At 43.2% G+C, this 15,017-nt stretch overlaps 1 protein-coding gene across 2 annotated transcripts in view; it reads right to left on the reverse strand.

The window, feature by feature from the left end:
• Positions 1-15,017, reverse strand: part of LOC112236526 (sarcolemma associated protein a) — a 132,780-nt gene that overhangs the window by 80,200 nt on the left and 37,563 nt on the right. For both annotated transcript variants that reach the window (XM_042329548.1, XM_042329550.1), the window contains exons 6-8: positions 12,368-12,463; positions 10,030-10,101; positions 9,799-9,939 (exon numbers count right to left, since the gene is read on the reverse strand). In XM_042329548.1, coding sequence (XP_042185482.1) covers positions 9,799-9,939; positions 10,030-10,101; positions 12,368-12,463 — 309 coding nt within the window. The remainder of the gene's footprint in view (positions 1-9,798; positions 9,940-10,029; positions 10,102-12,367; positions 12,464-15,017) is intronic.

The raw sequence follows: 15,017 nt of genomic DNA on the forward strand, positions 1-15,017 counted from the left end.
AGATGCTGGTTCAGACCATTCATGAGGTCTATAAAACACACAGATACTGGATTAGACCATTCATGAGGTCTTTCACCCACAGATACTGGTTCAGACCATTCATGCGGTCTCTCACCCACATATACTGGTTCAGACCATTCATGAGGTCTATAAAACACACAGATACTGGATTAGACCATTCATGAGGACTATAAAACACAGATACTGGTTCAGACCATTCATGGGGTCTATAAAATACACATACTGGTTCAGACCATTCAGTGCTTTCAGGGTGTGTTCATTATCATAGTGACAACTGCACATAATACCTCAATGTAAATGTAGGCCTATTAATATACAACCTATTTAAATGTAGCTGTTTAGCCTGCACATCTTTTACATGTCATTGCGTGCCTCGCAGTTTTTGCGTGCTTCGTGTTTTTTGCGCGCTTCGTGTTTTTTGCGTGCTTCGTGTTTTTTGCTACGGCGTATCAGCTAACAGTAACAATACGGCGTATCAGCTAACAGTAACAATACGGCGTATCAGCTAACAGTAACAATACGGCGTATCAGCTAACAGTAACAATACGGCGTATCAGCTAACAGTAACAATACGGCGTATCAACTAACAGTAACAATACGGCGTATCAGCTAACAGTAACAATACGGCGTATCAGCTAACAGTAACAATACGGCGTATCAACTAACAGTAACAATACAAGCGTATCAACTAACAGTAACAATACGGCGTATCAACTAACAGTAACAATACGGCGTATCAACTAACAGTAACAATACGGCGTATCAGCTAACAGTAACAATACGGCGTATCAGCTAACAGTAACAATACGGCGTATCAACTAACAGTAACAATACGGCGTATCAACTAACAGTAACAATACGGCGTATCAGCTAACAGTAACAATACGGCGTATCAGCTAACAGTAACAATACGGCGTATCAACTAACAGTAACAATACGGCGTATCAGCTAACAGTAACAATACGGCGTATCAGCTAACAGTAACAATACGGCGTATCAGCTAACAGTAACAATACGGCGTATCAACTAACAGTAACAATACGGCGTATCAGCTAACAGTAACAATACGGCGTATCAACTAACAGTAACAATACGGCGTATCAGCTAACAGTAACAATACGGCGTATCAGCTAACAGTAACAATACGGCGTATCAGCTAACAGTAACAATACGGCGTATCAACTAACAGTAACAATACGGCGTATCAACTAACAGTAACAATACGGCGTATCAACTAACAGTAACAATACGGCGTATCAGCTAACAGTAACAATACGGCGTATCAGCTAACAGTAACAATACGGCGTATCAGCTAACAGTAACAATACGGTGTATCAACTAACAGTAACAATACGGCGTATCAACTAACAGTAACAATACGGCGTATCAGCTAACAGTAACAATACGGCGTATCAGCTAACAGTAACAATACGGCGTATCAGCTAACAGTAACAATACGGCGTATCAGCTAACAGTAACAATATGGCGTATCAGCTAACAGTAACAATACGGCGTATCAGCTAACAGTAACAATACGGCGTATCAGCTAACAGTAACAATACGGCGTATCAGCTAACAGTAACAATACGGCGTATCAGCTAACAGTAACAATACGGCGTATCAGCTAACAGTAACAATACGGCGTATCAGCTAACAGTAACAATACGGCGTATCAACTAACAGTAACAATACGGCGTATCAGCTAACAGTAACAATACGGCGTATCAGCTAACAGTAACAATACGGCGTATCAGCTAACAGTAACAATACGGCGTATCAGCTAACAGTAACAATACGGAGTATCAACTAACAGTAACAATACGGCGTATCAACTAACAGTAACAATACGGCGTATCAGCTAACAGTAACAATACGGCGTATCAGCTAACAGTAACAATACGGCGTATCAGCTAACAGTAACAATACGGCGTATCAGCTAACAGTAACAATACGGCGTATCAACTAACAGTAACAATACGGCGTATCAGCTAACAGTAACAATACGGCGTATCAGCTAACAGTAACAATACGGCGTATCAGCTAACAGTAACAATACGGCGTATCAGCTAACAGTAACAATACGGCGTATCAACTAACAGTAACAATACGGCGTATCAGCTAACAGTAACAATACGGCGTATCAACTAACAGTAACAATACGGCGTATCAGCTAACAGTAACAATACGGCGTATCAACTAACAGTAACAATACGGCGTATCAGCTAACAGTAACAATACGGCGTATCAGCTAACAGTAACAATACGGCGTATCAGCTAACAGTAACAATACGGCGTATCAGCTAACAGTAACAATACGGCGTATCAGCTAACAGTAACAATACGGCGTATCAACTAACAGTAACAATACGGCGTATCAACTAACAGTAACAATACGGCGTATCAGCTAACAGTAACAATACGGCGTATCAGCTAACAGTAACAATACGGCGTATCAACTAACAGTAACAATACGGCGTATCAACTAACAGTAACAATACAGCGTATCAGCTAACAGTAACAATACGGCGTATCAGCTAACAGTAACAATACGGCGTATCAACTAACAGTAACAATACGGCGTATCAACTAACAGTAACAATACGGCGTATCAGCTAACAGTAACAATACGGCGTATCAGCTAACAGTAACAATACGGCGTATCAGCTAACAGTAACAATACGGCGTATCAACTAACAGTAACAATACGGCGTATCAACTAACAGTAACAATACGGCGTATCAACTAACAGTAACAATACGGCGTATCAGCTAACAGTAACAATACGGCGTATCAACTAACAGTAACAATACGGCGTATCAGCTAACAGTAACAATACGGCGTATCAGCTAACAGTAACAATACGGCGTATCAGCTAACAGTAACAATACGGTGTATCAGCTAACAGTAACAATACGGCGTATCAACTAACAGTAACAATACGGCGTATCAGCTAACAGTAACAATACGGCGTATCAGCTAACAGTAACAATACGGCGTATCAGCTAACAGTAACAATACGGCGTATCAACTAACAGTAACAATACGGCGTATCAGCTAACAGTAACAATACGGCGTATCAACTAACAGTAACAATACGGCGTATCAACTAACAGTAACAATACGGCGTATCAACTAACAGTAACAATACGGCGTATCAGCTAACAGTAACAATACGGCGTATCAACTAACAGTAACAATACGGCGTATCAGCTAACAGTAACAATACGGCGTATCAGCTAACAGTAACAATACGGCGTATCAGCTAACAGTGACAATACGGCGTATCAACTAACAGTAACAATACGGCGTATCAACTAACAGTAACAATACGGCGTATCAGCTAACAGTAACAATACGGCGTATCAGCTAACAGTAACAATACGGCGTATCAGCTAACAGTAACAATACGGCGTATCAACTAACAGTAACAATACGGCGTATCAACTAACAGTAACAATACGGCGTATCAGCTAACAGTAACAATACGGCGTATCAGCTAACAGTAACAATACGGCGTATCAACTAACAGTAACAATACGGCGTATCAACTAACAGTAACAATACGGCGTATCAACTAACAGTAACAATACGGCGTATCAGCTAACAGTAACAATACGGCGTATCAACTAACAGTAACAATACGGCGTATCAACTAACAGTAACAATACGGCGTATCAGCTAACAGTAACAATACGGCGTATCAGCTAACAGTAACAATACGGCGTATCAGCTAACAGTAACAATACGGCGTATCAACTAACAGTAACAATACGGCGTATCAACTAACAGTAACAATACGGCGTATCAACTAACAGTAACAATACGGCGTATCAGCTAACAGTAACAATACGGCGTATCAACTAACAGTAACAATACGGCGTATCAGCTAACAGTAACAATACGGCGTATCAGCTAACAGTAACAATACGGCGTATCAGCTAACAGTAACAATACGGCGTATCAGCTAACAGTAACAATACGGCGTATCAACTAACAGTAACAATACGGCGTATCAGCTAACAGTAACAATACGGCGTATCAGCTAACAGTAACAATACGGCGTATCAGCTAACAGTAACAATACGGCGTATCAACTAACAGTAACAATACGGCGTATCAGCTAACAGTAACAATACGGCGTATCAGCTAACAGTAACAATACGGCGTATCAGCTAACAGTAACAATACGGCGTATCAGCTAACAGTAACAATACGGCGTATCAGCTAACAGTAACAATACGGCGTATCAGCTAACAGTAACAATACGGCGTATCAGCTAACAGTAACAATACGGCGTATCAGCTAACAGTAACAATACGGCGTATCAACTAACAGTAACAATACGGCGTATCAACTAACAGTAACAATACGGCGTATCAGCTAACAGTAACAATACGGCGTATCAGCTAACAGTAACAATACGGCGTATCAGCTAACAGTAACAATACGGCGTATCAACTAACAGTAACAATACGGCGTATCAACTAACAGTAACAATACGGCGTATCAGCTAACAGTAACAATACGGCGTATCAGCTAACAGTAACAATACGGCGTATCAGCTAACAGTAACAATACGGCGTATCAACTAACAGTAACAATACGGCGTATCAACTAACAGTAACAATACGGCGTATCAGCTAACAGTAACAATACGGCGTATCAACTAACAGTAACAATACGGCGTATCAGCTAACAGTAACAATACGGCGTATCAACTAACAGTAACAATCACTAACAGTAACAATAATCAGCTAACAGTAACAATACGGCGTATCAGCTAACAGTAACAATACGGCGTATCAGCTAACAGTAACAATACGGCGTATCAGCTAACAGTAACAATACGGCGTATCAGCTAACAGTAACAATACGGCGTATCAGCTAACAGTAACAATAGCTAACAGTATCAGCTATCAGTAACAGTAACAATACGGCGTATCAGCTAACAGTAACAATACGGCGTATCAGCTAACAGTAACAATACGGCGTATCAGCTAACAGTAACAATACGGCGTATCAGCTAACAGTAACAATACGGCGTATCAGCTAACAGTAACAATAGGGCGTATCAGCTAACAGTAACAATACGGCGTATCAGCTAACAGTAACAATACGGCGTATCAGCTAACAGTAACAATACGGCGTATCAGCTAACAGTAACAATACGGCGTATCAGCTAACAGTAACAATACGGCGTATCAGCTAACAGTAACAATACGGCGTATCAACTAACAGTAACAATACGGCGTATCAGCTAACAGTAACAATACGGCGTATCAACTAACAGTAACAATACGGCGTATCAGCTAACAGTAACAATACGGCGTATCAGCTAACAGTAACAATACGGCGTATCAGCTAACAGTAACAATACGGCGTATCAGCTAACAGTAACAATACGGCGTATCAGCTAACAGTAACAATACGGCGTATCAGCTAACAGTAACAATACGGCGCATCAGCTAACAGTAACAATACGGCGCATCAGCTAACAGTAACAATACGGCGCATCAGCTAACAGTAACAATACGGCGTATCAACTAACAGTAACAATACGGCGTATCAGCTAACAGTAACAATACGGCGTATCAACTAACAGTAACAATACGGCGTATCAGCTAACAGTAACAATACGGCGTATCAGCTAACAGTAACAATACGGCGTATCAACTAACAGTAACAATACGGCGTATCAGCTAACAGTAACAATACGGCGTATCAGCTAACAGTAACAATACGGCGTATCAGCTAACAGTAACAATACGGCGTATCAGCTAACAGTAACAATACGGCGTATCAACTAACAGTAACAATACGGCGTATCAACTAACAGTAACAATACGGCGTATCAACTAACAGTAACAATACGGCGTATCAACTAACAGTAACAATACGGCGTATCAGCTAACAGTAACAATACGGCGTATCAGCTAACAGTAACAATACGGCGTATCAGCTAACAGTAACAATACGGCGTATCAGCTAACAGTAACAATACGGCGTATCAGCTAACAGTAACAATACGGCGTATCAGCTAACAGTAACAATACGGCGTATCAACTAACAGTAACAATACGGCGTATCAGCTAACAGTAACAATACGGCTTATCAACTAACAGTAACAATACGGCGTATCAACTAACAGTAACAATACGGCGTATCAACTAACAGTAACAATACGGCGTATCAGCTAACAGTAACAATACGGCGTATCAGCTAACAGTAACAATACGGCGTATCAACTAACAGTAACAATACGGCGTATCAACTAACAGTAACAATACGGCGTATCAGCTAACAGTAACAATACGGCGTATCAGCTAACAGTAACAATACGGCGTATCAGCTAACAGTAACAATACGGCGTATCAACTAACAGTAACAATACGGCGTATCAGCTAACAGTAACAATACGGCGTATCAGCTAACAGTAACAATACGGCGTATCAGCTAACAGTAACATTACGGCGTATCAGCTAACAGTAACAATACGGCGTATCAACTAACAGTAACAATACGGCGTATCAACTAACAGTAACAATACGGCGTATCAGCTAACAGTAACAATACGGCGTATCAGCTAACAGTAACAATACGGCGTATCAGCTAACAGTAACAATACGGCGTATCAACTAACAGTAACAATACGGCGTATCAGCTAACAGTAACAATACGGCGTATCAACTAACAGTAACAATACGGCGTATCAGCTAACAGTAACAATACGGCGTATCAACTAACAGTAACAATACGGCGTATCAGCTAACAGTAACAATACGGCGTATCAACTAACAGTAACAATACGGCGTATCAACTAACAGTAACAATACGGCGTATCAGCTAACAGTAACAATACGGCGTATCAGCTAACAGTAACAATACGGCGTATCAGCTAACAGTAACAATACGGCGTATCAACTAACAGTAACAATACGGCGTATCAACTAACAGTAACAATACGGCGTATCAACTAACAGTAACAATACGGCGTATCAACTAACAGTAACAATACGGCGTATCAGCTAACAGTAACAATACGGCGTATCAGCTAACAGTAACAATACGGCGTATCAGCTAACAGTAACAATACGGCGTATCAACTAACAGTAACAATACGGCGTATCAACTAACAGTAACAATACGGCGTATCAACTAACAGTAACAATACGGCGTATCAGCTAACAGTAACAATACGGCGTATCAACTAACAGTAACAATACGGCGTATCAACTAACAGTAACAATACGGCGTATCAACTAACAGTAACAATACGGCGTATCAGCTAACAGTAACAATACGGCGTATCAACTAACAGTAACAATACGGCGTATCAACTAACAGTAACAATACGGCGTATCAGCTAACAGTAACAATACGGCGTATCAGCTAACAGTAACAATACGGCGTATCAACTAACAGTAACAATACGGCGTATCAACTAACAGTAACAATACGGCGTATCAGCTAACAGTAACAATACGGCGTATCAGCTAACAGTAACAATACGGCGTATCAGCTAACAGTAACAATCAGTATCAACTAACAGTAACAATACGGCGTATCAACTAACAGTAACAATACGGCGTATCAACTAACAGTAACAATACGGCGTATCAACTAACAGTAACAATACAATACGGCGTATCAGCTAACAGTAACAATACGGCGTATCAGCTAACAGTAACAATACGGCGTATCAACTAACAGTAACAATACGCCGTATCAGCTAACAGTAACAATACGGCGTATCAGCTAACAGTAACAATACGGCGTATCAACTAACAGTAACAATACGGCGTATCAGCTAACAGTAACAATACGGCGTATCAACTAACAGTAACAATACGGCGTATCAACTAACAGTAACAATACGGCGTATCAACTAACAGTAACAATACGGCGTATCAACTAACAGTAACAATACGGCGTATCAGCTAACAGTAACAATACGGCGTATCAACTAACAGTAACAATACGGCGTATCAGCTAACAGTAACAATACGGCGTATCAGCTAACAGTAACAATACGGCGTATCAGCTAACAGTAACAATACGGCGTATCAACTAACAGTAACAATACGGCGTATCAACTAACAGTAACAATACGGCGTATCAACTAACAGTAACAATACGGCGTATCAGCTAACAGTAACAATACGGCGTATCAACTAACAGTAACAATACGGCGTATCAGCTAACAGTAACAATACGGCGTATCAACTAACAGTAACAATACGGCGTATCAACTAACAGTAACAATACGGCGTATCAACTAACAGTAACAATACGGCGTATCAGCTAACAGTAACAATACGGCGTATCAGCTAACAGTAACAATACGGCGTATCAGCTAACAGTAACAATACGGCGTATCAACTAACAGTAACAATACGGCGTATCAACTAACAGTAACAATACGGCGTATCAGCTAACAGTAACAATACGGCGTATCAACTAACAGTAACAATACGGCGTATCAACTAACAGTAACAATACGGCGTATCAGCTAACAGTAACAATACGGCGTATCAGCTAACAGTAACAATACGGCGTATCAGCTAACAGTAACAATACGGCGTATCAGCTAACAGTAACAATACGGCATATCAACTAACAGTAACAATACGGCGTATCAGCTAACAGTAACAATACGGCGTATCAACTAACAGTAACAATACGGCGTATCAGCTAACAGTAACAATACGGCGTATCAGCTAACAGTAACAATACGGCGTATCAGCTAACAGTAACAATACGGCGTATCAACTAACAGTAACAATACGGCGTATCAGCTAACAGTAACAATACGGCGTATCAGCTAACAGTAACAATACGGCGTATCAGCTAACAGTAACAATACGGCGTATCAGCTAACAGTAACAATACGGCGTATCAGCTAACAGTAACAATACGGCGTATCAGCTAACAGTAACAATACGGCGTATCAGCTAACAGTAACAATACGGCGTATCAACTAACAGTAACAATACGGCGTATCAACTAACAGTAACAATACGGCGTATCAGCTAACAGTAACAATACGGCGTATCAACTAACAGTAACAATACGGCGTATCAACTAACAGTAACAATACGGCGTATCAGCTAACAGTAACAATACGGCGTATCAACTAACAGTAACAATACGGCGTATCAACTAACAGTAACAATACGGCGTATCAGCTAACAGTAACAATACGGCGTATCAACTAACAGTAACAATACGGCGTATCAGCTAACAGTAACAATACGGCGTATCAACTAACAGTAACAATACGGCGTATCAGCTAACAGTAACAATACGGCGTATCAACTAACAGTAACAATACGGCGTATCAACTAACAGTAACAATACGGCGTATCAACTAACAGTAACAATACGGCGTATCAACTAACAGTAACAATACGGCGTATCAGCTAACAGTAACAATACGGCGTATCAGCTAACAGTAACAATACGGCGTATCAGCTAACAGTAACAATACGGCGTATCAACTAACAGTAACAATACGGCGTATCAGCTAACAGTAACAATACGGCGTATCAACTAACAGTAACAATACGGCGTATCAACTAACAGTAACAATACGGCGTATCAACTAACAGTAACAATACGGCGTATCAGCTAACAGTAACATACTAATGCAGGGATTTCTATATTCATTAAAACAATGCATAAGCATGAAGGAAGTTGAATCCATTGTTTCCACGTTTGGCTTCCGTGTTTTAAAACGGTTAGAAAATTAGGTGGATTGAACAGATAGGCCAGTCTCACCTCAACCTCTGACAGCTTCCTGGCCACCTCTATCTTCTCCTGCAGGACCCTCCTCAGGGACTCTTTGGCAGTAATCTCATAGTTGTACTTGTCTTCCTGCAGAGTTACCAGCTCGTTACGCATACCATTCTCTGTTTGGTTCTGAAGAGAAAGAGAGGGAGAGAGAAAAAGACGTCCCCTCAAAACAACTCCTAACCAAATACATGACAAAATATTTTTAAATGTTCTTACTTTAGAGTAGGACTGCAGCTGGTTGCCCATCACCTCTAGTCTGGAGAGAAGCCGGTCCTCATCTATCAGAGCCTAGAAGAGAGCGAGAGAGAGAAAGGTCAGTACACCATAACCTAACCATAAACACCATAAATACCATAACCAGAAGTATAGAGAGAAGGGGGCTTGTTTTGGGTACATTCTAAATGTCTTGATTCCAGGCAAAATTAGGCAAAATTATTGAATTCTTTATCGAGTTTACCTCTTGGAAAAAATGTGTTGTGGTATTGTGTAGAAATACATGACTTTACAATTAAAATGACTGAACATTGAATTCAATGTGTTGTTTTGGACATTGTCCAAAACAACACGTAAGAGAACATTGAACCTTTAACCTGTCTTCTCTTGAGATTAAGGCCCAGTGCAGTCAAAGATGTGATTTTCCTGTATGTGGACACGTGCTCGTTGAACATTTCATTCCAAAATCATGGCCATTACTATTTAGTTGGTCCCGCCTTTGCTTCTATAACAGCCTCCACTCTTCTGGGAAGGCTTTCCCCTAGATGTTGGAACATTGCTGCTATTACAGCCTTCACACTTCTGGGAAGGCTTTCCACTAGATGTTGGAACATTGCTGCTATAACAGCCTCCACTCTTCTGGGAAGGCTTTCCACTAGATGTTGGAACATTGCTGCTATAACAGCCTCCACTCTTCTGGGAAGGCTTTCCACTAGATGTTGGAACATTGCTGCGGGGACTAGCTTCCATTCAGCCACAAGAGCATTAGTGAGGTCAGGCACTGATGTTCCAATTCATCCCAAGGGTGTTCGATGGGGTTGAGGTCAGGGCTCTGTGCAGGTCAAGTTCTTCCACATCGATCTCAATACCATTTCTGTATGGACCTCGTTTTGTACACGGGGGCATTGTCATGCTGAAACAGGAATGGGCCTTCCCCAAACTGATGCCACAATGTTGGAAGCACAGAATCATATAGAATGTAATTGTATGCTGTAGCTTTAAGATTTCCCTAAACTGGAAGGGGCCTAGCCCGAACCATGAAAAACATCCATAGACCATTATTCCTCCTCCACCAAACATTACAGTTGGCACTATGCATTCGGACAGGTAGCGTTCTGCTGACATCCGCCAAACCCAGTTTCATCCGTCAGGACTGCCAGATGGTGAAGAGTGATTTGTCACTCCAGAGAATGCGTTTCCACTGCTCCAGAGTCCAAGCTAATATTTACAAAAATGCATAGGCCCCCGCCCCGTGTCTTACCAGAAGCTGCTTTTCTATCCTGTCGATAGAGTGTATAACCCGCCAGCTGTATGTTCTTAGTTCAGCAACGAATCGGTGAAACATAAGATATTACAGTTAATGTCCTGTTGGTAGGATATACGTGCTTTCAGTTCATCCCATTTGTTTTCTAGCGATTGAACATTAGCTAGCAGAACTCGTTGTCTTATCCTCACAAGGCATCTTGATCTCTTTCCGCGAAACCTTTTCCAGCGAATCACGGGGGTCTGGGCCTGGTGTCCGTAGTATATACCTTGCATCCGACTCATCGAAGAAAAACTCCTCGTCCAATATCGAGGTGAGTAATCCCAGTTCTGATGTCCAACGCTCTTTTCGGTCATAAGTGACGGTAGCAGCAACATTATGTATGATTTAGCCACGTCAGAAAACAGAGCATTTAGCCACGTCAGAAAACAGAGCATTTAGCCACGTCAGAAAACAGAGCATTTAGCCACGTCAGAAATCAATTAGGAAGAGGATGTAGACGTGTCAGAAAACAAAGGATTTCTACTCATCGTTACCACTTTCATTACATGGGACGTACAAATTCAAGCAAATCATGCTCTCCTCTGTGTAAGGAAATGCAACTGTGTAAGGAAATGCAACTGCATTTTACAAAGCAGTAAAAGGTTACAACACAGGGCTGGATACAACACAGGGCTGGATACAACACAGGGCTGGATACAACACAGGGCTGGTTACAACACCGGGCTGGATACAACACAGGGCTGGATACAACACAGGGCTGGATACAACACAGGGCTGGTTACAACACAGGGCTGGATACAACAAAGGGCTGGTTACAACACAGGGCTGGATACAACACAGGGCTGGATACAACACAGGGCTGGTTACAACACAGGGCTGGATACAACACAGGGCTGGATACAACACAGGGCTGGATACAACACACACTCAGGACCACATATTGGCACTGGAGTCAGTGGTTACGTCCTATTCCGCCAACTTCCTGTGTTGCACCCCTCTAATCTATTAGTTCATTCATCTCACCATTTTAACCTATATCTGTCAATAAAATTCCAAAACACTGTGTATCTGTACCTGCCAGCTGCTCTCTGAAGCCTCCTGTGTGGTGGCCAGTAGGCACTGCAACGTTGCCAACTTCTGTTCCAACATCTGCTCCCTGTGTAGGGCCTCCTGCCGGGGGGAGAGAGGGGAGAGGAAGGGAGAGTGATAGGAGAGGAAGGGTGAGAGAGCAGAGAGAACGAGGGGGAGAAGAGAGAAAGGAGAGAAGGAGACCGGGAGAGAAAGGGAAAGAGGGGAGAGCGAGTGGAGAGAAAGGGTGAGAGAGGAGAGGGAAGGAGGGAGAGAGGAGGGGGAAGGAGGGGAGTGGGAAGGAGGGGGAGAGAAAAGTGCAATGGGGGAGAAGAGCGGGAGAGAAGGGAAAGGAGAGGGAGAGAGAAGGAGAGCAAGAGGGAGGGGCGAGGGAAAGAGGTTGGGGGAGCGGGGAAGAGAGAGAGAGGGGAAGAAAGAGACGGGACGGGCCGAGGGGATGGGCCGAGGGGAGAGCGGGGCGAGAGGGAGGGAGCGGGGCAAGATGGAGGGCGAGGGAAAGAAGTTGGGGGAGCGGGGAAGAGAGAGAGAGAGGGGAAGAGAGAGAGAGGGGACGGGCCGAGGGGACGGGCCGAGGGGAGAGCGGGGCGAGAGGGAGGCGAGGTAAAGAAACTATTAAAACCTACCCAAACCAGAAACTGTGGATAGATGGCAACATTCATGCAAAACAAAGCGAGAACCATCGCATTTAACCGTGGCAAGGTGACTGGTAATATGGTTGAATACAAACAGTGTGGTTATTCCCTTCGTTAAGGCAATCAAACAGGAAAAATGTCAGTACAGAGACAAAGTGGAGTCGCAATTCAATGGCTCAGATACAAGACAAATGTGGCAGGGACTCCAGACAGTCACGGATTATAAAAGGAAAACCAGGACAAACTAAACACCTTCACCCGCTTTGAGGATAACACAGTGCCACTGACGCGGTCCACTCCCGAGGACTGTGGGATCTCGTTCTCCATGGCCGAAGTGAGTAAGACATTTAAGAGTGTTAACCCTCGCAGGGCTGCAGGCCAAGACGGCATCCCTAGCAGCGACATCAGAGCATGCGCAGACCAGCTGGCTGGAGTGTTTACAGACATATTCAATCGCTCCCTATCCCAGTCTGCTGTCCCCACTTGCTTCAAGATGGCCACCACTGTTCCTGTACCGAAGAAAGCAAAGGTAACTGAACTAAATTACTAACGCCCCGTAGCACTCACTTCTGTCATCATGAAGTTCTTTGAGAGGCTAGTCAAGGATCATATCACCTTCACCTTATCTGACACCCTAGACCCACTTCAAATTGCATACCACCCCAATAAGTCCACAGACGATGCAATCGCCATCCCACTGCACACTGCTCTATCCCATCTGTACAAGAGGAATACCTACATCAAAACACTGTTCATTGACTATAGCTCAGCCTTCAACACCATAGTACCCTCCAAGCTCATTTTTACACTCAGGGCACTGGGTCTGCAACCCGCCTGGTACAACTGGGTCCTGGACTTCCTGACAGGCCACCCCCGGGTGGTGAAGGTAGAAAACAGCACCTCCACTTTGCTGATCCTCAACACAGGGATGCGTGCTCAGCCCCCTCTTGTACTCCCTGTTCACCCATGACTGCGTGGCCATGCACACCTCCAACTCAATCAAATTTGTAGACGACAACAGTAGTAGGCCTGATTACCAACAATGAAGAGACAGCCTACTGGGAGGAGGTCAGGACCCTGGCAGAGTGGGGCCAGGAAAATAACTTCTCACTCTCTCAACGTCAACGAAATGAAGGAGCTGATAGTGAACTTCAGGGAAGAGCAGAGGGAGCACGCCCCCTATCCACATCGACGGGACAGCAGTGGAGAAGGTGGAAAGATTCAAGTTCCTCAGCATACGCATCACTGAAAAACTGAAATGTTCCACCCACACAGACAGCGTGGTGAAGAAGGCACAACAGCACCTATTCAACCTCAGGAGGCTGAAGAAGTATGGCTTGTCACCTAAAACCCTCAGAAACTTTTATAGATGCACAATTGAGAGCATCCTGTGCTGAGAGCATCCTGGGCTGTATCGCCGCCTGGTACGGCAACTGCACCACCCACAACCGCAGGGCTCTCCAGAAGGTAGTGCGGTCTGCACAAGCATCACCAGGGGCAAACTTCCAGCCCTCCAGGACACCGACAGCACCTGATGTCACAGGAAGGCCATAAAGATCATCAAGGACATCAACCACCCGAGCCACTGCCTGTTCACCCCGGTATCATCCAGAAGGCGAGGTCAGTACAGGTGTCTCAAAGCTGGAACCGAGAGACTGAAAAACAGCTTCTATGTCAAGGCTATCAGACTGTTAAATAGGCATCACTAGCCGGCTACCCACACAGTTACTCAACCCTGAACCATAGAGGCTGCTGCCCCATATACATAGACATGGAATCACTGGTCACTTTAATAATGGAACACTGGTAACTTTAATCATGTTTACATCCTGCTTTACTCATCTCATATGTATATACTGTATTCTATTCTACTGTATTTACTAACTAGTCAGTTGAATAATGTTTACATCCTGCTTTACTCATCTCATATGTATATACTGTATTCTATTCTACTGTATTTACTAACTAGTCAGTTGAATAATGTTTACATCCTGCTTTACTCA

Source organism: Oncorhynchus tshawytscha, linkage group LG02, assembly GCF_018296145.1.
Source record: "Oncorhynchus tshawytscha isolate Ot180627B linkage group LG02, Otsh_v2.0, whole genome shotgun sequence".
Lineage (NCBI taxonomy): Eukaryota > Metazoa > Chordata > Actinopteri > Salmoniformes > Salmonidae > Oncorhynchus > Oncorhynchus tshawytscha.